The sequence below is a fragment of the Dunckerocampus dactyliophorus genome, chromosome 21 (genome assembly GCF_027744805.1).
Source record: "Dunckerocampus dactyliophorus isolate RoL2022-P2 chromosome 21, RoL_Ddac_1.1, whole genome shotgun sequence".
Classification (NCBI taxonomy): Eukaryota; Metazoa; Chordata; class Actinopteri; order Syngnathiformes; family Syngnathidae; genus Dunckerocampus; species Dunckerocampus dactyliophorus.
Window position 1 is genome coordinate 2790001 of NC_072839.1, and position 22972 is coordinate 2812972.

General features: G+C 41.1%; 4 protein-coding genes across 6 annotated transcripts in view; 2 read left to right on the forward strand and 2 right to left on the reverse strand.

Annotated features, from left to right (window-relative positions):
* The window catches only part of zmp:0000000991 (mucin-2), a 22530-nt gene extending 19432 nt beyond the window's left edge, over positions 1-3098 (forward strand). Inside the window, exon 6 of the transcript XR_008567333.1 lies at positions 2733-3098. The gene's annotated coding sequence lies outside the window, so the exon portion shown is untranslated. The remainder of the gene's footprint in view (positions 1-2732) is intronic.
* slc22a17 (solute carrier family 22 member 17) overlaps positions 1-11133 on the reverse strand; it is a 13741-nt gene extending 2608 nt beyond the window's left edge. For both annotated transcript variants that reach the window (XM_054765390.1, XM_054765389.1), the window contains exons 1-10: positions 10674-11133; positions 9878-10389; positions 6421-6524; positions 5285-5439; positions 4976-5141; positions 3563-3687; positions 3082-3187; positions 2782-3005; positions 332-443; positions 1-267 (exon numbers count right to left, since the gene is read on the reverse strand). The exon at positions 1-267 is cut by the window's left edge. In XM_054765390.1, coding sequence (XP_054621365.1) covers positions 1-267; positions 332-443; positions 2782-3005; positions 3082-3187; positions 3563-3687; positions 4976-5141; positions 5285-5439; positions 6421-6524; positions 9878-10351 — 1733 coding nt within the window. In that variant the 5' untranslated portion in view covers positions 10352-10389; positions 10674-11133. The remainder of the gene's footprint in view (positions 268-331; positions 444-2781; positions 3006-3081; positions 3188-3562; positions 3688-4975; positions 5142-5284; positions 5440-6420; positions 6525-9877; positions 10390-10673) is intronic.
* Positions 10868-21643, forward strand: ngdn (neuroguidin, EIF4E binding protein). 2 transcript variants are annotated; one of them, XM_054765391.1, is made up of 11 exons: positions 10868-11196; positions 18927-18986; positions 19088-19159; positions 19524-19661; positions 20086-20170; positions 20245-20297; positions 20374-20485; positions 20569-20743; positions 20891-21044; positions 21331-21394; positions 21471-21643. In XM_054765391.1, the coding sequence occupies exons 1-11, from the start codon at positions 11080-11082 to the stop codon at positions 21488-21490; spliced, it is 1050 nt and encodes a 349-aa protein (XP_054621366.1). In that variant the 5' UTR covers positions 10868-11079; the 3' UTR covers positions 21491-21643. The 2 variants fall into 2 exon arrangements, with proteins under 2 accessions (XP_054621366.1, XP_054621367.1); XM_054765392.1 differs by lacking the exon at positions 10868-11196 and adding an exon at positions 18659-18691 and having other exon boundaries at positions 21471-21642.
* On the reverse strand, positions 16267-18654 carry cebp1 (CCAAT/enhancer binding protein (C/EBP) 1). The gene is made up of 3 exons (XM_054765393.1): positions 18279-18654; positions 16966-17256; positions 16267-16901 (listed from the first exon to the last, which is right to left on the reverse strand). The coding sequence occupies exons 1-3, from the start codon at positions 18279-18281 to the stop codon at positions 16593-16595; spliced, it is 603 nt and encodes a 200-aa protein (XP_054621368.1). The 5' UTR covers positions 18282-18654; the 3' UTR covers positions 16267-16592.
* Positions 21644-22972: the final 1329 nt, after the last annotated feature.

A 22972-nucleotide genomic window follows, 5' to 3' on the forward strand; every position in this document is an offset into this window, starting at 1 on the left:
GGGTTGGGCGTGGCCAGCAGCGGCACGTTGTCCCGCCTCCTCCTGCCCAGCGGAGGGCGTCGGTACTGCTCCCCGTCAGCCAGCGTCTGCGGCAGCGGCTTCCTCTTGCTCTCGGGTAGCAGCAGGATGGACAAGACGGCCAGCAGGGCCAGGGAGGAGTAGACCACGTGGTGCAGGAAGTAGCCGTAGTGGTTCCTCAGGTCCATGAGTGGGGAGCTGAGGCGGCCAACGCAGCCCAGGGCCAGCACGGCGCCCACGCCAGTCCCTCTGTGGACACACCCCCTCAGGTTTGAATAGAAAGTACTTTACTTCCGCATGGGTGGCGTCCTACCTGATGACGGTGGGCATGATCTCTGCCGTGAAGAGGACACAGAGGGAGGCGGTGGCCTGGGAGGAGAAGAGACCCATCACGGAGAACACAGTGATGGCCGTCTCACTCAGATCTGGAAAAGGAAAGACCCCAAAGTCACGCGATTACTTTCAAAAAGTGGAGTGCAGTGTTATTCAACTGCCGGCCCACGGGCACAATCCAGCACATAAAGGACATCAGACTGCTCCGCAAGTTCATGTTAAAACTTAGGAGCAACTAACATTTTTGCAACACAGTGAAAACACCAAATAGAGGATATAGAGGATCTTTGATGCAAGTTTTTTTTAAGCCTTAAAATCGCCAGACTGGCCCTGTCATATAGAGGATCTTTGACAAGCATTTTTGTAGACGTTCCCTAAAAACAAGCAGAGCTCTCCTTTTCATGTAGAGGATCTTTGTATTTTTGCAGTAGGTCCTTGAAGAGCAGTCTTGTCTTTTAGAGGATCTTTGTCAAGTATTTTTATAGCAGGCCCTCAAAAAAGCAGCAGATTGCTAACTTCCTACACTCGAAGGAGGTGGATGTCGATGTCAACAGTATTGACACTTGTGTCCCACTACATGGCAGGAACAACACCACACCTGTCATCATTAAGTTCACCAACAGGGAATTCAAAGCTGCACTGCTGAAACAGGGAAAGAAGCTAAGAGGCACCAACGTCTACATGAATGAGCATCTCACAAAACGCAATTCCGACATCGCCAGGAAAGCACGAGACCTGAGGAAGCAAGGAAAGATTCAAAACACTTGGAGCACTAACGGGAAAATCTACATCAAACTAAAAGGAAGTCCAGGAGTCGCAAGAGTGCTTGTTGTCCAAGATATCAGTGATCTGGATGCATATTAAACATTATATTACTATGAGGAAACACCCTACAAGACAGAGAAGGACTACATTCCACAGCAATAACCTCGACATAATTAATAAAAGGAACTCTTGTATACAAACCCAGTGTCACTAGCAGTGCAACACTAAAGACGATGTGGATATCAACAGGAGAGAAAGGACAGGATAAATAGAAAGGGAAAAGGAAAGGAGAAGGAGGAAAAAATGGAGAAAGGGAAAAAAAAAATAAAAACTTTTTTTTTTTTATCATTTGTGTACCTGTATACTGTATATGTAAAAATGTGCGTACTTGTGTAGGTGCAGATGTAGGTGTATATATATGTATGCACGTGTTTGTATGTACACACATGTATTAGCAATTGATGTGCTACGAAGAGGGGGTAGGATTAAATAAGCTCTGCTTCTTCCTACTCCTTTTCGGACATATGCGTGTTCAAAATAAATTAAACCAACCAACCAACCAACCAAAAATAAGCAAAGCTCGCTTTGTCATATCCAGGATCTTTGACAGTAGTAGGTCCTTAAAAACAGAACTCTCCTTGTCATGTAGAGAATCTTTGAAAAGTGTTTTTGAATTAGGTCCTGAAAAGAGCAGTCTTGGTATATAGAGGATCTTTGACTACCTATGAAGAGTAGGTCCGTAAAAACAGCAAAGCTTGCCTTGTCAGATAGAGGATCTTTGATAGGGGTTTTTGCAGTCTGTCCTTACTAAAGAGCAGTCTTGTCATTTAGAGGATCTTTGACAAGCCTTTTTGTAGTTGGTCCTTAAAAACAACAAACAAAGCTGTCCTTGTCATAGAGGATCTTTGAAGTTTTTTCAGTACATCCTGAAAGAGCAGTATTGTATCAAGGATCTTTGATTAGTGTTGTCGTAGGTCCTTAAAAACCGCAAAGCTCCCCAAGTCATATAGAGGATCTTTGACTAGTGTTTTTGGGGGTATATCTTCAAAAACAAGCAAAACTCTCCTTGTGTTTTTGTCCCTAAAAACAGCAGAGTGGTCTTGTCATATTGCAGATCTTTGAGTGTGAAGATTGCTTCTGCATCAGTGTATTTATTACTTTATGTTTGAGTATATTAGTCATTTGTTGATAAAATTTTTAAAATGTGATGTTATGGCTGAGCCTTAGAATGACATTATATATAAAATAAAAATAAAAGCGGCCTTATGAAAATGCGGCTTCCAGAACAATTTAGCGGTTAACGCTTAAGTGTCACTGAATGGGAAAAGTACAAAACTTGTCTTCCTCCTCCTGTAAAGAAAAAAAGGTGACATGTTTAGTGTGGAGCGTTTCTTCCTGTTTGCCGTCAGTGAAGGTTACGCTGCGTCACGTTGCGATGATGTCACCTCAACCCAGAAGTGTGTGGCTTTGCTTTATTTGTGTTGTACTACGTTTTGGCCACAAGAGGGACACAGAGACCAAGACAGTCATGTCAATTCTGTACCATGCAAATTAAAACTGAATAAAGTCTATTATGTACTTCATTAATAATCGTGTACTTTATTATCCCAATACAGCCTTCTACGCTGGTTTTTCATCACTTCAGGAAGTAAACAACATACTTACACTTCATGAGTCCTAAGAGGATCAAGGAAGCCAGGCCCGTCATCGTCATGGAGAGCAGCAGGATGCCGCGGCGACCGCACCTGTTTACCGTCGCCCACAGCAACAGCCAGGCACCGCCCCCCGCGCACACGGAGAGCAGGTACGTCCAGTAGAAGCTGGGGGCCGTGCCTCTGACGTCACCTCGGAAAGAGCTGTAGCAGTGGCTGATGCCGTGGGAGATGAATCTGAGGGAGGACAGGACGCATCCGGTGAGATTCCCAGATAGAAAAGACATGAATCACATGACTAGGGTCGCCTTACGAGGTGAAGCCCAGCACACAGAGGTTCTTCCAGATATTCCTGCTATGGAGGAGCTCAGGGAAGGAGAGGCGGGGGCGTGAGGGGGGCGTCGTCTCAGAATCCAGCTCTAGTGACAACACACAGAGGACAAAGACGCTCTGACCTGGTTTCTCATTTGATCAATGTCCATGCAAGTTCCATTCATGTTCACAGAGAGGTGAGGTGCTTCCACAGCAACATCAAGGTGACTAGCATTGATGAAGGCTTGTCTGTGTTATTTAGCATCATATAAGCAATCTAATAAGATGGTGGGATGCAGCTGGAAGGCTTTTATAAGGTGCATCATTCATTTAAGAAGTTGCTGATGAGAACTTCAATTAACACCAATGATAATATAATATAAAAAATATAAAATATCAACAGTAGAGGCTGCATGGATGTCCGTTAAGCTTGGTGAAGATGCACAAATACCAAAAGGTGATTTCTAGAGAAGCTATCGCACCTGTGAAGCTCTCGTCGTCCCTTGCATCTCTGCCGGAGTTTCTCCTCTCACTGAAGGAGTTCATGTCGCCGTGCCGCTCAGACAGCAGAAGCCAGCGAGGTGACTCTGGAAAAACTCCAGGAATGCTGCAGACATAAGTCAAGCTGACCTTTTTACCCAGCATCATAGAGTGGGATTAGTCACACGTGCGGAAAGCAACCACCACGGCTCACATCACATTCTGTGTGGTTCATACTTGTGAATTCGGTTTTGGAGGTCTTAAGGGATTACGGACCCTTGATAAAGTGGCTTTAATGCATACTGACACGAGCTAAAGGGCTCAGCGTGACGAGAAATCAATACAACCCAAAACAAGCACCTCAGATGGAATTGAGAGACTTTTAGCAAATGTCAATCAAAATTCTAAGCATGACTGCTGCATCTTTATGAGCTTCTGGTTATGTTCAAGATAACAAATACACATTTAAATGCTTATATTTCATAATGAAGCAGCAGTTACATTACCCCAGTGCTTCTCAAATAGTGGGCCCAGCCCCCCTGGGGGAGCGTGGTGAGGTGTTCTTCAAGGCTGGCAGGTCTTTAATGATGCTGGAATGATGCTGGCACAAGCAACTCATTCAAAGGTTTGTACTGATAAACAAATATTACAGCTTCTGAATACTATTTCAATTCAAGGGGAGGCATGAAAAAGTGTCACGCTCCAAACAGCTGGTGTGACGCCACGAGGTCTTTGGCCAATGCCGTGGGGCTGGCGTTTCAGGTGGCTGATAAGGTTTTTTGTGTGCTTGATGGGTTTTTTTCCCCCTCATCGTGGAGCATTTGGTACAACTTACACGCGAAATGTCTTTCTCTGAAAGTGAATGTTTCCAAGTGAGGTCAGGGGAAGTTACGACAGGCCGTTAATGTCACAGGCAAGAGAAAAAAGGAGCACTTCATTTGCTCACTTGCACAGTACGGATAATCCCGCCTCATTGGAGTATTTTTTGTTTTGTTTAAATGATCGGTTATGGAATATATTTTTATCTGAATTATCGGTATGCCATCATAATTCCCTCATATCGGTCCGATAATTTTCGTGCACCCCTAATAATATTATTATTTCATAATAATAATAAGAATACAATAATAAATTTCATAATGAATTGTGGATGTATTATTGCTGTTGTTATTTATCAATGAACTATTATTAATCAATTATTTTTGAATTAATAATAATATAATAAATAAATAAAAATCTAAAGAAACCAAATGTAAGATTATCTTTTTTCTAGGGAAAAAATAAAACAAAAATTCAGGTCAATACAGGACTTTAAACCCTGGTGGGAAATTATTTTTTTGCTTATTTCAGTGTACATCCAAAATATAGATATAGAATGCATAGAATCATGAAGCGTCTCAATTCTCATCTCGTACCCGTAGCTGAGGAAGAGCGTTAGTGGGGCGGCACCGGCCCCCAGCAGACCCCTCCAGGACTGGCAGCCAAGGGCCACAGCCAGCAGCAGCAGCTCCCCGGCAACAGTCGTCAGCCCCCCCAGCATGGTGGCTATCAGCCTCAAAGACGGCTCGCACAGCTCCAGGCCTGAGAGACAAGCAAGCGCGTATTATCTCAACAGGAAGAGGGATAGCATATTATCAAAGCAAGCAGGCCCGTAAAGGCTGGATGTGTAGATAATTGCTTTCTTTTTCTCCTTTTAACTTATGAATTTAAATGGTAAAACTCACGAGAGATGTACAGGGTTAGGTAGACTCCAGCGGTAGCTGCCGCTAGACAGAAGCGCATGACAATGAAGATGGAGGGGTACGGGGACACGCACACCAGAACGCCAAACACCACCGACAGGGTGAGTGACGTCAGCAAGGTCTTGGAGCGGCCAATTCTGCAAAGAAACACACACAGGCAGCCTTTTATGTGCGTTTTTCAAGAAAAACAAAAAAATTCCGACTGACGATGAGAAAAAAAGTTGTGGATATGTTTGGATTCTAAAAGGAAGAACTGCAAACAAGATAATTAGGACGATTCAGCACTACATTTGGAATAAATACAAGGCGAATTGTTGCAAATGTAATTTTAGTAACATAATAATAAATCAGTAGAAAAAATTGTTGAACAGTAATATAGAAATACACGATACTAGATTTGCTATTTAGCAATACTATAATGGCCATATATACAGTGTAAGTTTGTGGTGTGACGTCAGCCTCCTAAACACTACCAGAAGCACTGACCTACATTTACACCTTCAATTCTAGCAATTAAGCATTTGTTCCAATTAATAATACAATTCCAAATTGTATTATTCTAAATTGTATTAATTTATCGCCAACAGTCTATTATCTTCATTTTGTGTGTTGTGTATTATGGCACGTATATGTTGAGATTTTTTTTCCAATCAGATTTCAGCTTCTATGTGTTGCCATGTCAATGTAATCTGCCCTGGGCCTTCATAATCATAAGTGCTGGCCCATGTCACTTAAACACTATTAACAATGGGGCTGTTTCTTTAACCAATCAGATTTCAGATTCACCTCATGGGGCCAGCTAGCAGGCATACAATAACGTCAGCATTTTCCTTTCCTCTGATTGGTTGATATCTGAAAGCCTATGCCTAATTGATCCTGTTCTGACACAGTTAAACGTTCTGTGTGCGTTATTTTGAACAAATATGTGATTTATATATATATATATAATATTAAACTCAGTCAACTGGTGCATAAATTGAATTTTTTTGTGCCTTTAAACTTCCCCCGTGGGACAATCAAACCAACAGGACAAAGATGCACTATGGCCTTGTTCAAGGTTAATTTCTGTAGTACAATCTTTCAGTGCCTAATTTTTTTAAAAAGACGTTTTTAGTCACCTGTCAGCAGCAAATCCCAATCCAAGACATCCGGTCAGTACCCCCAGAATGAAGCACACCTCCTCCACAGGGACCAGCCAGTAGCGAGCACACACAAGATCCCACTACACACAAAAGAGGGAGTAACTCAATGTCATTGTGTGTCACACTGGAGAAGCTACCTGAAGCACCAGAATGGACAAAGATCATTAATTAGTCATCAGTAGGGGTGGGAATCTCTGGCCACCTCACGGTTTGATCCGATTACGATTCAGAGTCCTGCCATGTGATGATAAAACGATTATCAATGCATCTCTTTTGGTGATTAGTAGTTTGTCCGTTTTTTCAAGCATCATTTTTTTCGACATCTAATTTCTTTTTACTCGCTGTGTACTACTAAAACAAAGCAATGTGTAATGATCCACAATTAAAATAAACATGATTCAGATTCATTTACTTCCATTTTCTTGTAATAATTGGAAGGTTACATCTACCAACATATTTCCCATTGCACAGAACCAGCAGGAAAAGTAAAGTGCACCAGTAGCAGCATTTTTAAAATTTATAAAAATCAACATATTCTGAGTAACCAACATAAAAAAGTCTGCCATTACTTACAAACAAATATTAGACTTCTGAAACTTAGGGGCACCACCATAAACTGTCCGGACGGCACTTACGCTTTCCGTCTTTTTGGGGGGGTTTTGTTTTTTTTTATCGTCAATGTCCACATCGCGATGCATCTAAGAATTGATTATTTCCCCCACTCCTAGTCATCAGTGCATTTTTCTCTCAGCCAGTGTCTCTTCGCTTTGCATTTTGATGACTTGTATTGGTAGTGTAATGGGTTTCATCAGTAATTACATAAGAGGAACAGTCCGACTGCTCAAATGCATTCACATTACCAATTAGTGCAGTCACATGAAAAGTCATCCTCAACTAAAAACAGCTGCAGCATGGTCTAAAAATGTAGATAGGTTAGCTAGACTTGTTTATTTTTTTCTACAAACAAGCCACATCAAGATATCATCTCCGCGGGGGCGGTAATGAAAATCTTCTGTTCACTTTTGAGGAAGCCCTGTCATTCACAGCTGAGCTGCTCAAAGCAAAAATGATTGTAATGGTCGAAAGAGAGAGAGGCACAGAAGCCCGCCTGACAAAAAAAAGAAAAGCTTTGCCTAATTGGAACTGGAGCGCAGAAACATAAAAGCTTGTCACAAACTATCTGTCATCCAGTGTGCACTGGCCTCTGCCAGGGCAAGCGGGACAGCAGGCCAGGGTGTTCATATGGGTGGATGCAGGTTGGGAAAATGCACACAAACAAGTTTGAAGACTCACTAGACTGGTTTTACAAACAAGGGACAGGCAGTGTTGCCTTTGTGCTTTGTTAGAGCTCAAAAAACTGCATCAACGACCTTTCGGACTTGCTTGAATGGCAACTTTGCACAAGATTTTTTTAAGTCTGTCTTGCGAGAAACTCTGATGTAAACAAACGCTGTTGTCCTAAAATGACGCCCATGGCTCACAATGCATTGTGCGATCACGTACAAGTATCGCGAGATTTCGTCTTGGCCGTGTGATCCAAGGCGGCGTAAACAAACCGGACGGTATTTTGGATGCTAAACAAGCGGGCGAAAGAAAGCCAAGGCAAAATTTTAGCAAAAATTTTGGATGTTAACCGAAAAATGCGCTAACCAGGGTGGACATTAACCGAGGTACCACTGTATTAGTCAAATCAAATAGAATAATGGACACAAGACATTTATTATTCAAACATTTGACCATTACACAAAAGTATTTGATGGGGTTAAGGTCAAGGCTTTCAATTCTTGCCTACCAAACTCACCCAAGCATGCCTTTAAGGTCCTTGCGATGTGCAGGGAAACTGTTGGAAGCATGAACCTGTCGAAATATCTCTGCTGAACATGTACGATTTAGGGAAACTAACGGGTCTTCATGAATTTATTGATTAGGTGACGTTAAATTCAGATAGCGTCTGCGGATGTGCAACACTCTATTGCTTTGCAGCCGAGGTCTTAACTGCTTGCTGTTGAGTGAAGCAGTGCAAGACATCTCCTTCAGACGTTGAAGATGACTGATTCCAAAGCCCCTTTTAAACTGCCTGTGAAAGCCAGACATGTCCCACCTTTTTCCTTGGCAGTTTTCAGCCTCTGAATTTACAGTCAACCTCTGTTTTCATACGCCCCCAGTTTTTGTATGATTTGTAATTTGTCGAAAAAAGACTATTGCAGCAAATCTCGTTTCACATTCTGTGTAAAAAGGTAACATTTTACATAAATGATGCAGAGTTTCTGTGCATTTCTCTGTAAAAGAGGCCATTTGATGCCTCATGCATTTTGAGCTCACATCTCCGGTGTAGGCATTCAATCAATGTGTGCCCACATACACACACACACAGGCCACAGTGTGTGAGAGCAGCTTGAATGGAAAAGTCCAGCAGGCAAAACACAATTAAAATGCACCGAGCCTTAATGAGACGAAGCTGAAGGTCCAACGGCAAAATCCCAAAATACTTTGAAGAAAAATGTTCAAAATTTCTCCCTCATACTTTCTTAAGCTTATTTCAAATTTCTCAGGGGCAAGCTGAACAAGAACTGGCCTGGTTGCAGTTCACAACCATGTAGACTCTTGGTCAATAAGATCAGTTAAGGAATGATGTCATCATTGAAGACCTTCACCTCATCCTTTGACACCTTTTATCTTCATAGGACCACTAATATTTCATCCACATGTCCCTGAGTCATCACATTCAACGGATGGACATCTGTGACATAATGTCTCTGGGCCACAGCTGCTTTTCCACTGCAGGAACTTTACTCTGGAATTATGAACTTTACCTTAGGACCAGGAGGTTTATCCTGGAATGAAGAATTTTACCCTGGAACCGCAAACTTTACCTTGGAACCACAAACTTTACCCAGGAACCAGGAACTTTACCCTGGAATCAGGAACTTTGGCCTGGAATCAATACCTTTACCCTAGAACTATGAACTTCACCCGGAAACTAAGAACTTTTACACAGGAACTAGGAACTTTACCCTCAAGCCAGGACGTTTACCCTGGAACTAGGAATTTTAACCGGAAACTTTACCCAGAAATCAGGAACTTTACCCAGAAAACAGAAACTTTACCCAGGGACTAGGGACTTTACACAGGAACTAAGAATATTACCCAGGAACCAGGAACTTTACCCTGGAACCAGGAACTTTACCCTGAAACCTGAATCTTTACCCAGGAAGTAGGAACTTTACCCATGGAGACGCTCCATGACGTGTGCCTGACCAGGGAAGCAAAAGGAAAGGTGAGAAGGAGGCTGTCAGAGAAACAGGTTTCACCTGTCGTAGTGATCAAATATTGATGACATGGATGTCACACATCAAATCCCTCGATCTGATTACCTGAAACTGAGCTAACGAAGCTAAAATGACCTCAGTCAGAGAGCGGCCTGAAGGTTTACCTCCGTAACAATGTTGTTCCTCAGCCCTTCTGTGATGTTGTAGTCCCAGCCGGCCTGGCAGTCCACTACATCCGACTGGCTCCCGTTGGCGTACTGCCTACACTGGGACAACCCCCCGCCGTCACCAGGCCTCAAGCCCTTATCCCAGGGCAGGGAGGCGTTCAGCACCTCGGGGGACGGGGCCGGCCCCGGCAGGTGGCAGTAGTGCGGCGAGGATAGGGTGATGAGGGGGTCGGACGATAACAGGAAAGCCAGGAAGAGATTGGGCAGGATGGACAGAGCAATCAGGACCCTCTGCTTCTTCCTGCCCAGAGCAAGAACCATCACCTCTCCCGTGGGAGGCAGCGAGGGCGGGGCTGGGAGGGAGGAAGAGGACGGGGCCGGGGAGGACGGCACCGGGGAGGTGGGGAGCGACGGAGGTGGAGCGGGGCATGGGGAAGGGGACACCAGAGGTGGCGAGTCTGGCGATGTCATGATGGTGGTTGATGGTACCGTAGAGGTGTTGCAAGGATCTATGGGGAAAAAATATTGCACAACTTTTACTTTGCAGAGTTGATATATTGAAAAATATACACAGTGTATATTTCACTCTCATGAAATGTATGGTGCTGATGCACATGATTCTTCTTCAACTGCAGCCTTGCAAAGAGGAATCCCACCGGGTTACATAAGAGCCTTTATACACGAGGGGGGTGGAAACGTGGAGGGAATGTAAGGAGCAGGAAGCACAACATATAGAATAAAGAAGCTACACCCCATCAGCCATAAACACCCACTGCTAGCACTTCTTCCTTACCTCCTTTATAATGGTGGTGTTATTTGTGTGCTGCTTTGTCTCGTCCAAACATTGCGGAGTGAGACGCTCCACAGAGTAGTTTTGTGTGGTAGTCCAGCAGGAAACGACATTACTGTGTTATAAAAACAACGGTAAAAGCACACACGCACACGCACACACTAGGACGCTGTACTTGTGCTGTAGCTAACACTGGCAGCAGCTGTGATGATGATGATGATGAAGAAGAAGCTCGCCGGGCTGGACGCTCCTTCCTCCTCGCTGTTTTTTTTTTTTTTTAATTATTCCCGTTCAAAATTCGGTGCCGATTTGAAAGAAGATGACATAGTCGGATTGTGAGCGACGGCACCTGAGAGGAAAGAGTGTCGTCATCCAGCCGGTGGCGGACAAAGAGCGTCTGGAAAACTGCATGTGTGTTGTGAGCCTTCGCCGACGGCGACACCACTTCGACAAACTTCGGCTGCAATCGGCCAGAAAGTCGATGACGTCTCCGGTCTCGGTGCTGGCAAAGATCGTCTATTATAAGGTGAGTTAAGCCACACTTTTTTATACAATCCAATAAGTTTACATTTTTTTATAATGAATTTTCATTTAATTGGAGGTGACTGTATAATCATTATTTATTGCTTATTTGTTGCTTATTTCTTTTCTACCTTAAATTTAAGTATTTTAAAACAATTGTATATTATTATTATTATATATTATTACAATTATATACTCACCTAATTCGTCATTTTATTTAGCTCTTCTCAAATATGATTGACAGGTCAATATCTGCTGTACCAATACTGTAATAATTTCACTTTTACTTTTTTTAGGGCTTCCTCATGTCATAACACTTATTTGCCACACGAGGGAGCCATACAGCCTGTGACGTTTTATTCCAAAAATCACTCTCCTGCAGAATAAACCAACTGTTTGTTTGACGTTAAAAACAAGAAAGAAACGACTTGTACATTTAATTTTTTATAGTTCGAGTGAGACACAAGCATTGTGAGGTGGCCAGATTAGAGAAGACCATATGTAGAAAAATACTACATACTTTTTTTTTTATAAAGGCTTGAAAACAACAAAAACAAACATAGAACTCAGCTATTGTAATAATGCAATGAATGCAATAATAATAATAATAATAATGCAATATTACACATTATATGTATATATATATATATATACAGAAAATATAATCATTCATTGCCATGAATGCCAGCAGAATACTAATAACACAATGATGCCACCAATATTGAGGTAAGCTAACAGTAACAGCATCCAGAGTAATTATGCCCAAATAAGGTTTGCACAGATAGCAGTTTGCGTGTTACTGCCGTCAGGGAATAATTTTAATATATGTGTGCTCCGTGGGGTTGCCGTGGGGTTCATATGGCCTGCTGGATGTTGGGTAATTTGGTGGGGATTAGATGAAATTCGTTCTTTCCTCACTCTGTGGCGACGTTGCAGTCCGAGGACCACATATTGCCCCACACGAGGCTGCGGGGACATTTCGACAGACACGCTCGGGTCACACACAAGAAGTCAATGTTTGGTGCTCAATATGCGATCGCCACTATAGATAGAGGGGTTTAGAATGGTAAGACACATACTCATATACTGTACTTGGATGAATGAAGTCATTATTAATGAGATATATTCATTTTTAGGTATTAAACTCATTTTCTTGATCATGCATAGTGTAATACAAAAGCAAATATATCATATTTTGTGCAGATGTATTCACCTATTGGATGGGTTTTAAACCAAGGTTGTCCAAATTGCGGTCCGTGGGCCGTTTACGGCCTGCAGCTGTTTGTTTTTTATTGGCCCGCGGCGCATTCTAAAAATGTAATTTAACAAGGAAACTATTTAAACCATAACAACAGCAAAAGTGGAAAAAACTGCAGTCATTTTACCAGAATAAAGTCAAAATATTAAGAGAAGAAAGCTGTGATCTAATGAGAAAAAGTCGGAATTTTTACGAGAATAACACTGTAATATGGTGAGTAAAAATAATGTCAGTTTAGTAGCGTAAAGTTGAAATATTAAAGAAAAAAGACATTATATATATAATATTGTGAGAAACAAAACAACAAATAAAGCTGTAATATTATGGCAATAAATGCCAAATATTATGCCGTAATTTTATGACAATAAAGTCAAAATATGAAGAGAAAAAAGTTGTATTCAACCGAGAAAAATGTTGCAATTTTAGTCATTTCAGTAGTATAGAGTTGAAATATTAAGGAAAAAATGCAGTATTTTTTAAAAACTGTAATATTATGAGAAACAAGCAAAACACAATAAGGTTGTAATTTTTGGTAAATTAGGTTGGGGGAAATTATAATATTATGGGAACAAAGTCATAATATTACAAAAAGATCATTTACAAAGATTATTTCAGAAGAAAGTTGAAATATGTGGAAAAAATGTTAAAAAACCAACAGCAGCACAGCAGAAATGCAAAAGACATCTGTGTAAAGTCAATACAGACAAAAAAGTTGTAATGTGAAAAAGTCACAATTTTACGGAAATAAATTCATAATATTACGAGAAAAAATAGAATAAAAAAGTTTACAAAAATACTAATAATAATTTAGGAAAATTTCAAATAAAAGAAACAGCAAGAACAAAGTTGATACAAATAATAGGCTTTTTTACCTGTATCACTAAACTGAGATGCAGTTTTTTCTGGACATATACAGGATATCATGTCATGTATTATAAAGCATTTGTGGCCCTTGCATCCTTTCATTTTTCACAATGTGGTCCTTGCTGGAAAACATTGTGTAGTTTTGACCTTGTGTAAATGAGAGAAAATCCCAAATCAATTCACCCAGTTTTCGTTTTTATAAATGACTGAAGATGTAGGTTGTGTCATCCTTCCACCCTGCTAATGAAGATGACTTCCATGGCCATGTTGAGTGTATCAATCATACCTCATTAAAACAAAGGACCATCACGCTTTTTATTTCCCCTTTAGTGCATGAGATGAAAAACGAGATCATCTTGGGCCAAGATTATTTTTTTTTTAAGTTGTCTGTCTGGCTTCCCCTACCCCCTCCTGTGTGTCTCCTATCTCTGTGTCCCTTCACGACCATCACAGCCACAGGAAGGCCCTGGCAGCCCAAAAACACTGATAGCATCTCCACGCTCCTCATCTCCATCCTCCGCTGTGTCGAAATCTTACCCATCTCACAAAGGGAAACCGCTAGTGAACAACGGTCCACGGCGTGACGTCCGTTTCTGTGGCTAGACGACTTATGGTAAATGATGTGGCAGGTGGATGCCATGTTCCCTGATGTAACATCTCATACATCATGTTTGGTTGCACCACACTATTATCTATGACAAAGAAAAATGTGCAAAAGCTGCACCGAATCAATAGTCACCTTTTTTCACACACAAGCTTTGGACTTGTTAAGGATATCCGCAAAATAAGTAGAAAAGTTGACTTAAATAGAGCAGTACCATCTTTTAAAAAACACATTTATCAGTCTGTTTACACAAAGAGAAGCCATTTTAGATTTTATTGAATCTTACCACAAACCACAGCTTCTTGGGCAACTTAGTTGGCCAACAATTATCTTACCATCAGCTTTGAACAATCACATAAGCACCAAGTAGGTGATTTAGCAGCAAATCTGGAAAGTAACAATATTTACAATATAACTTTTTTTTACACTATATTGCTGGGGGGGGGGTTTCTGTGTCCTCATTTTTTATTGCCCCCCTGCATATTGTCAAACTAAAATAACCAACTGAGACCCAGAAAAAATAGAAGTTGCATACTCTTCACTTGTTATGAATAAATACTGCAACTAGAGGTTTTTCTTTTTGGTACGCATGTATTTCTGCATCTTGATGCATTTCTTGCATGAACCATTTTCATCATTTTATATAAAAAAAAGTCATCGTGTTGTTTTTAGGAACTGCAAAATGCCAATGTTACCACAACCACCTCAGACTACTGATGATACTCCTTTAAAAACACAATAACTGCATCAATTACAAACACAAAAACATGCTGGTCCGTATGGCAACCATTTTGGGAGGACAGACCTTCTATATCAGGGGTCACCAACGTTTTTTCTTGCGAGAGCTACTTTTAGAAAATGAAAATGGCCACGAGCTACTCATTTTTGTAGAAATGATTTTCATACCTTATTTCAACCCAAACAGATCAAATATGCTTGTTTTACCAAAACATTCACAAAATGCTGGTATCCACAACTCACATTTTATGTTTCAGAATGCTTTTCTTTCTAGTGTTCTCACATTAACTGAAAACCTGAATGAAAAGCAGGCTTGCGGGCACCTCATGTGGTCGTGAGGGGCGACCGGGTGCCCGCGGGCACCACGTTGGTGACCCCTGTTCTATAATGACAAATAAAACCAACTTGCAAAATGAGTGAGCTCAAAAGAACACATTTTTTTAAAATGTATCTTACTACTGGGATTCAACTTTTTTTTTTACTTGTAAAAAAAGCAATACAGTTTCTGTAATAAGTAAATAAAAATTGATTAATAAAATGAAATGCTAATTATTATCATTAAATTAAAACATTTAATTGAATAATTGAATAATTACAATAAATGAATTAAATACATCATAAATAAAACTTTTTAAAATGCAGTAAAGTTTGTATAATAAAGAAATACAAAGTAATTAATTAAATTAATTGCTGATTAATTAAATTTAGTTATTAATTTTATTAAATAATTTTTTCAATGATTAAATAAATTATTTAATGTATTAATTAAATGTATTTAATTTAACTATGCAAGTAGCTATGCATACATTATGAATAAATGAGCAGTTGTCTACTTACTTGAAATGATTCCATTGAAATTGCGCTTTATGAATGTATTTCGTATTAAATACAAGCCCTTATTGCTCAAGAATCACTACTAAATGACAACAAACTGCACAATCTAAAGAGATCCAGAACGACAAATACCAAATACAGTACTGGGCAAAAGTCTTAAAGCCATGATTAGAATTAGATTTGTTGTTTTTGCAATGCCTTCACGAGCACATGCAGACCACAGTCCTTCAATGCTTTTGTGACCCAAACTGTAATAATAATAATAATAATAATAATAATAATAATAATAATAATAATAATAATACATTCACGTAGCAGCCCCTTTGTCCAGATCCTCACCAAAATGTTGGGGGTTCTTCCTTGGTTACAAAGCCTTGTTCCTTGGTTTTTGGTGTAAATTGGGTTTGTATTTTTAGCGCGATCATGCTGATTAACACGCTTTTACTTTGTCACAATGATTGCTGAGGGACAAAAAAGCAATGAAATTAGTGGCGCCATAAGACTTTTGCATAGTACTCTATTGTCGACATTATTGTATTGTATTGTTGAAAGTGTTAAAATATTAGAAAATAGAAATATATAGAAAATGGATGTAATAATATTGACAATATTAGAAAAAAATGTAATACTATTGGAAAAAATAGAAGTCAACACCGTATGAAATGTTATGGTGCAATGTAGTTCTACTACTTAAACCACAATGGAAAAATTAAAGCAGGGAAAAATGTCAAGTCCTTTTTTGTTGTTACAACAAATACGATGACCATAAAGTTCTCAAATGCAGCTTCAGTGTTTATTTACATTACAATAATAAGCTACAATAACCAAACATTGTATCTTTTTGTCATGACTTTTAAAAGTTGAATTATTCCTGAGAATGACGGCAGAAGACGGGGAAATGATGCCTACGCTCACCATCCACAACTTTAGCAGACTGAAAAATGAAAGGATTTGAGTTTTTTTGCTATTTTTTTTTAACTTTTGTAAAAAAGCTAAAAAAATACCCCCCATCTTTTTGCTCTATTTTCTCTCTTTTTTGGTTTAATTTTATTTCTACAATGTGCCACAGCCCAAAAAAATAAAACAATCGGACACCCCTGGCTTAGATAGTGGACACCCCTGCCGTCCCCTCCTCCGTTCCTGTCATGTGCCGCTGGGACAGGATGTGTCTGAGAGTGTCCAGCTCCTGTGTTAGCTGCCCGATCTTCATCTGGAGCTTCTGGTTCTCCTCCTGCAGCTGCAGAGCCCTCTGCTGGGTCATCAGGATCCTCCGGCGGGCCTTATCCCGGCTCTTGCGCACGGCGATGTTGTTCCTCTCGCGTCGCAGGCGGTACTCCGCACTGTCTTTGCTGATGCACCGCTTAGCCACCGGCGGCCGCAATGTTGGCAGGAGGAAAGGAGCAGAGAACTCCTGAGGAGGACACTTGGTGTTGATAAACGACACAAAATAAAAAGTACCTTTGTTTCTGTCTCACCTGCTGATTGTTGCCAAGGTTCTGGTGGTGGTGGTGATTCCCCGAACTCGTGGTGTTGCCGAGACAAGTAGATGTGTAGGGTAGGTACGAAAGTCCCATCATCTGCTCGTCTATTCTGTCTTCACTGCCCCCCCTCAGGCTCTGAGACTGGCTGAATGATATCATGTCCATTGGAGCCAGATTGGTGGAGCCCGCAGGGCTAGAAGTGGTGGGGTTCAGCGTCATGTGGGTCTGACCCGGGTACGGGCTCATCCACTCATGGATGACAGAGGACACCCTGGATTCAGACATCTGTCGGGGGTTCCATGTTAGTAATGTTAACCACAGAAACCAGAGCCGGCTGTCCCATTAGGCAATACAGGTGGCTGCCAAGAGCGCCGTGGCCACCAGGGGGCGCCAAAAATCAGGAGAATTTAAAAAATTTGTATGACAACAAATTCTAACAAATACAGTAAGTCTCATCATTTCTGTACATAGTTTTGCATATAGTAGGATAAAGATATTTTATGTATACTCACTTTAATATTTGTTTTTGTAGTGATTATAGTGTGAAAACTGGGGGTTAATGAAATTGTTTGATGTTGATTCTTGTATGTATAATTATTATTATTTATTCCTTTATTTGCAATATTTTTATTTTGTAGGATATTTATATGTTTTTTGGTGTATAGTTGTAATTTGTTAACCACGTAAATTGGGTTACATATTATCTTCCAAATACATAAAAATCAGGAAAAAAAAAACAAAAAACAATGCCATTCAGTTTCTTTCTTCTTATGTAAATCATAAATATTAAAAACAAATTTTAAAAAATGTCACCTAGGAAGCCACACTGAGAAGGGCCCAGCTCTGCTCAGAATGTTGCATTTTTTTGTTGATGAAGTACGTGCTATTTTTACATTTTTCATCTAAAAAAAGTATTTTGAAAATCGAATGTGTTGATGTGTATGCATTAGTTAAAAGGGACGTGGACATCTCAAACACACAGTAAGCAAAAACAGCAGTTTTCTCACTTTACTCAAAACGCAACTTTACAATGTCTGTGAGATTGAACGCTGTCATTTGTGTCCACTCCTGGGGAAAAACAGCAAGGCTATGACAAATTAACATGAAAATATACGCTCTCTCGTGCAACGCAAGAGCTCTATGAACAATTTACAAACACAATAATGTTCACTTTGATTGGCACTGGCATAGATGATGAATTCAACAGTATGTGTCCACTGCATCATACTTTTGCCCCACTCGTTTCACTAAATAAAAGTGCATTGCTGCTGTAGTTCATGGAATTGCACACAAATAGACTGACTTACCATGACTACTTAGTCCACAAACTCTCAGATTATTCGCCAGGTAGTCATCCGGGGTGACAGTTTGATGGTAAATGGTTTGAGGAAACCTGGAAGTCTCTCCCTTCTGTCTTTATCTCTCTCTCTCTCTCTTTCTCTCCTCCCTCACGCACACACGCAAACACACAGATAAATAAGTGTGTTATTATAATACAATTATTAACACCAAGGGGCATGATATTTGTTCACTAACAGCAATGGTTGCCAAGGATTGCTAAATAAAATTGTTTGATTAAACAGATTACTTGGTTGAATACATTTTAATACCATGTATATTTAAAGACTGGTGTTGGGAGACGTCTCAAAGCTAATAAATTTTGTCTCACTGCGCCTTCCGTATTTTCAGGAAATCCAAAATGGCTTCCCACGTAGACAACGTGAGTATAAACGTTGCTATCCACTGTTATTTGTGGATTATAATTGGCTATATTATTTCTAGTGTTTGGACATGACTGTTAACGTTTCGCTTGATGCATAACATCGACGACAGTTAGAGAGGATAGCGGTTTCGTCTTGAAATACGTTGGCTTGCTCGCTGGCGTCAAATAAGTTAGTGGCTCCCGTACTTCGTGGCCGTAGTTTATAATGTCACACAATTTCACTTTCTTGCAGGATTTGATCGAAAGCGATTTGCCGAAAGCTGTTGAGTTGTTCAATACCCTCACAGAGCAGGTAAACATTTCATTTGATGTGACCGTGTGTTTTTTTAGTGTCGTTTAAGTGATCCTATTTAGTCGTGACATTCAAAGTATGTCAACACAACGTCTCTGTAGGTGGCTGCAGTGACGCGTCATGTCCAAGAGCTGCTGACGAAAGTGAAAGGTGGTGCATTTAACACATCTAAGGTGAGCGCAGAATTGGAAGTCTTTCCCTTCGGGGTGTAACGCTACACTATATTCACGGCTCATCTCGGCTTTATACGAGGGAGACAAAAATACAAGACATGAAACTCAACAAAATGTTAATTTTTTAGAAATACGACCAATATTCACATAGATATATTAGTACTAATATTAGACCATGTTTTCAGCAAATAGTACATCTCTACCACTACACAAGCTGTACACTGACTCCTCTAAAGTGTCATTTCTATAGTATTGTATCTTGGGAAGATGTACTGGAATAAAAGAACTAATGCTTGCTGAAATGTGAGGGGCGTTGTTGCTTTTTTACAGGCTGATGTTTGATGGCTTTCATTCTGTGTGACAGGGTTTGTCCTTTTTGGATCTCCGCTATCACCTGCTGCTCTTCTACCTCCAAGATCTCACTCACCTGATCAGCATCAAGACGGAAGGTGGCAAAATAAAGGAGAGTGAAGCCTTAAACCGACTGGTCACCATCAGGACGGTAAGAAACTGGTATCGGCGGCAGTAGCGGTGCTAGCTTCAATGACAGCCTTGTGATTGGTTAGGGTTTGTTTTTTTAAATCCCATCCATACCATCATTTGGTATAAAGTGAAAACAATCTTAAATGTCTTTAAAATTAGCATCATAACGCATCATCTGTTTGCGAACCTTTTTAAGGCTTATTCCAACGTGTTGTAAAGCATAAAAAATAAAAATGAGCATGTACATTGTTTTTATCATCGGCAAAAGTAAGTGCACAAGTGTGACATAACGGACGTGATTGGGCAGCTGTCATGTCCCTTAAATATTCCCGACCAATACGGGGTTGAATATATATTTCTATATTTTTCATATTCTCATATTTCTAAAATATACTTTGAAAGCAAACATTGGTCTCTCTGTATAATCTGTTCTTGTTTTTAAGGTCCTGGAGAAGATGCGACCTCTTGACCACAAACTGAAGTACCAAATTGATAAACTGGTGCGCACAGCTGTCACTGGCAGTTTGGGTAAGACAGTTTGGATTTTCTGGGAAAATACTGACCTGTTGTTCGTCAGTTAACCTGTTTGCTTTCAATTTCAGCTGAAAACGACCCGCTGCAGCTTCGTCCCAATCCGGAGAATCTTATGAGCAAAGTACGCCGCCTTTTGCATGTATTTATGTATTGAAAGGTGAAAGGTGTCTGTGACGTCATATTATTCAATGAAACAGCTGAGTGACTCCGAGTCTGAAGATGAGGAGGAGAACAAGGTGTCAGAGAAAAAAGCAGCCCGCGCCACTGACAGGAAATATCTTCCACCCAAAATCGCTGCAGTGCATTATGGTAATCTGGGGTTATCTTTATGGGTCAGCTGCACTTTGTGCCTCTTAAGGAAAAGGGCCTTAATTGCAGTCGTTGTCCACTAGATGGCGACATGACTGAAGCGGACAAGCAGAAAGCTCAGGTGGAGCGGCAGAAACGGGCAGCGCTGAGAAGTTCTGTCATCCAGGAGCTGAGGCAGCAGTACAGCGACGCTCCCGAGGAGATCCGGGAAAGACGTGACTTCCAGAGTGAGCGCGAAAGCCGCGAGGAGCTCCACAGGTGTGTTTGTATTTGTGTCTACGTGTAACACTACGCGTACCATAGAACCCCACTATCACATATATTTGCAGTTTGCAGGGAACCGTGAATCGTAATTCCTGTGTTTCCGGTTAGTCATTGAGTAATATGACGTTATAAACACCACAGGAAAACCTACGAGGAGTCCATGATGGTCCGTCTCAACGTTCCCAAGCGAGAGAAAAACTCCAAAAAGAGAAGACTGATGGCCATGTCCGGTCAGCTGAGCGGCATCACTCACTTTGGTGACATCACAGCGCTGACTGGCGGCGAGGGCGGCCAGGTGAGGTCATGCTTGTTTACTGCTTTTGAGCAAGCCAGCGAAACTGGATAAAACTATCTTGCCATTGCATCAGAGTGTGTTCCATCATTCCATTTTCGATACCAGTTGTCCTCATTGGGGGGTCACGGGTAAGCTGGACCATTATGCACCCTAACATCTTTTTCCTTCCACAATAAACTATGGGAAGGGCGTCACCCACAGGCCCACGTCTGTCCTGCACGAGGCGAGTGTGGGTTACGTTCCCCACGCGCTGACTCTTAACACTTGGTGTTTGTTGTTGGTGCAGGATGGCGATAACCTTCGGCCCAAGAAAAAGAAGAAGCTCATGAAGAAGAACACCAAAAGAAAAGGTGAGGATTTGAAAAGCATTTGAGAAAAAGCCACTTTTTAAATCTAAAGACTGTTTTCCCTTGTGCTTCTCTGTAGCCTTCAAGAAGCACAGATAAACCATCATGGAGGCGTCATCATTCTGGTTAATACAGCACATTTACCATCTCTACATAGAACACTTTTGCTGGATACCTTCTTGAAGAGCTGATGCTTTTGTCATCTTTTGCTCAGATTTCATGAGTGATGACCTTTTTTTTTTTTTTTTTTTAATAAATTTGATAAAAATGTGTTGTGTGTGTGCGTTGCTTTTTTTGCACCATGAAGTGGCGCTACCAGCAGAGTTAGCCATGTGAGCCATCCCACTGGCATACATACCTGATACTGGAACCAGAGGTGCCTCAGATTTGCACCTGCACTCGTGCAGAAGATGAGTCCCCGCAGCTGTGTATCATTCTTCAGTCCAGTTCCTACTTCTACTTTATACTTCTACCTTCTTCCCTTTTTTCTCGACAAAAGAAATACATCCAATGCTACCATTTGCTCTGCCAGCAGAGTTAGCCTGCTTGCAAATAATCGTATTATATTGATAATGATAGGTGCTGGACCTGGAGAAACAGCAAGGAAGCCATTTGTCTTTCTAGACAAAACAAATACATGAAATGGGGGATGACCATTCTTTCAAATAAATTTGTTAAAAATGAATTGAGTTTTTTGCTTTCGCCACTGACCCCATCGATCGCCAACTACCTACCACCTGTGAGCGACCCTGACCAGGCATTGAACGCTGATCCCTTGCATACAATCGATACAATACCTTGAATTTTTGATTGCTGATTAGGTCAGCAGGTAGCATGGCAAATTCATGCGTGTGCGCAAAAGTGTCCAGTAAGAGAGAAACATGCAAGGCCAAAAGCAAGTGACACAGATACAGAGAGTAGACAAGTCTGCTCTGGTCACACTAGCGTAACGTAGGCAAGAAAGGCCTACCTGTATATGTACTGTAACTATATCTAACAGGAGGTATTTACTGTATCTACTTATTCCGCCATGTGGACAGGGTCTAAATGGTGTAGCAGCATGTATGCCTTTTAAGTGTATCCGACCCCACAGTATCAGATATGCATGCCAGTGGGAAAGCTCACGTGGGTAAGTCTGCTGGTGCAAGGGGACTGAGGTCCAAAGCCTGACAAACAGGTCCAGCGCCTATGGTACTCATCACTTTAAAAAAAAAAGGAAAGTCTTCATGAGCTAGTTGGCTCAGCTGGTAGCATGGAGGTTTATGGAGCGGACGGTTGGGGTTCGGGTCCCCATCAAATAAAGTGTTGTTTTTGGTTCTGTCGAAAAAGACACGCCCCCTAGCTGTTTCGCCTGGTACTGCATCAATTGTGGTCATCACCTTCAAAAAAAAACATGAGTGATTGTGAGCGGATTAGCTCAATTGGTAGCGCTGCAGATTAACGGCGCAGGGGTTGAGGGTTCGAGTCCCTCAGGTTCGCACGCAAATGACAAGCAACGGAGATGATGAGATTCAACGGAGTAACGGCGATGGCTGGAATGCAAGGAATGGGACACTTCAAGGTGGGGGAAGTGCAGGAAGG

Excerpts from the sequence above, each read along its gene's own strand:
- ngdn (XM_054765391.1), top strand. The coding sequence starts at position 11,080 with ATGTGTGTTGTGAGCCTTCGCCGACGGCGACACCACTTCGACAAACTT. Across the intron at positions 19,160-19,523 it reads GTGCATTTAACACATCTAAG|GGTTTGTCCTTTTTGGATCT; the intron begins GTGAGCGCAGAA and ends TCTGTGTGACAG. Across the intron at positions 21,045-21,330 it reads CTGGCGGCGAGGGCGGCCAG|GATGGCGATAACCTTCGGCC; the intron begins GTGAGGTCATGC and ends TTGTTGGTGCAG.
- cebp1 (XM_054765393.1), bottom strand. Across the intron at positions 16,902-16,965 it reads ACCTTGGCAACAATCAGCAG|GAGTTCTCTGCTCCTTTCCT; the intron begins GTGAGACAGAAA and ends TGTCCTCCTCAG.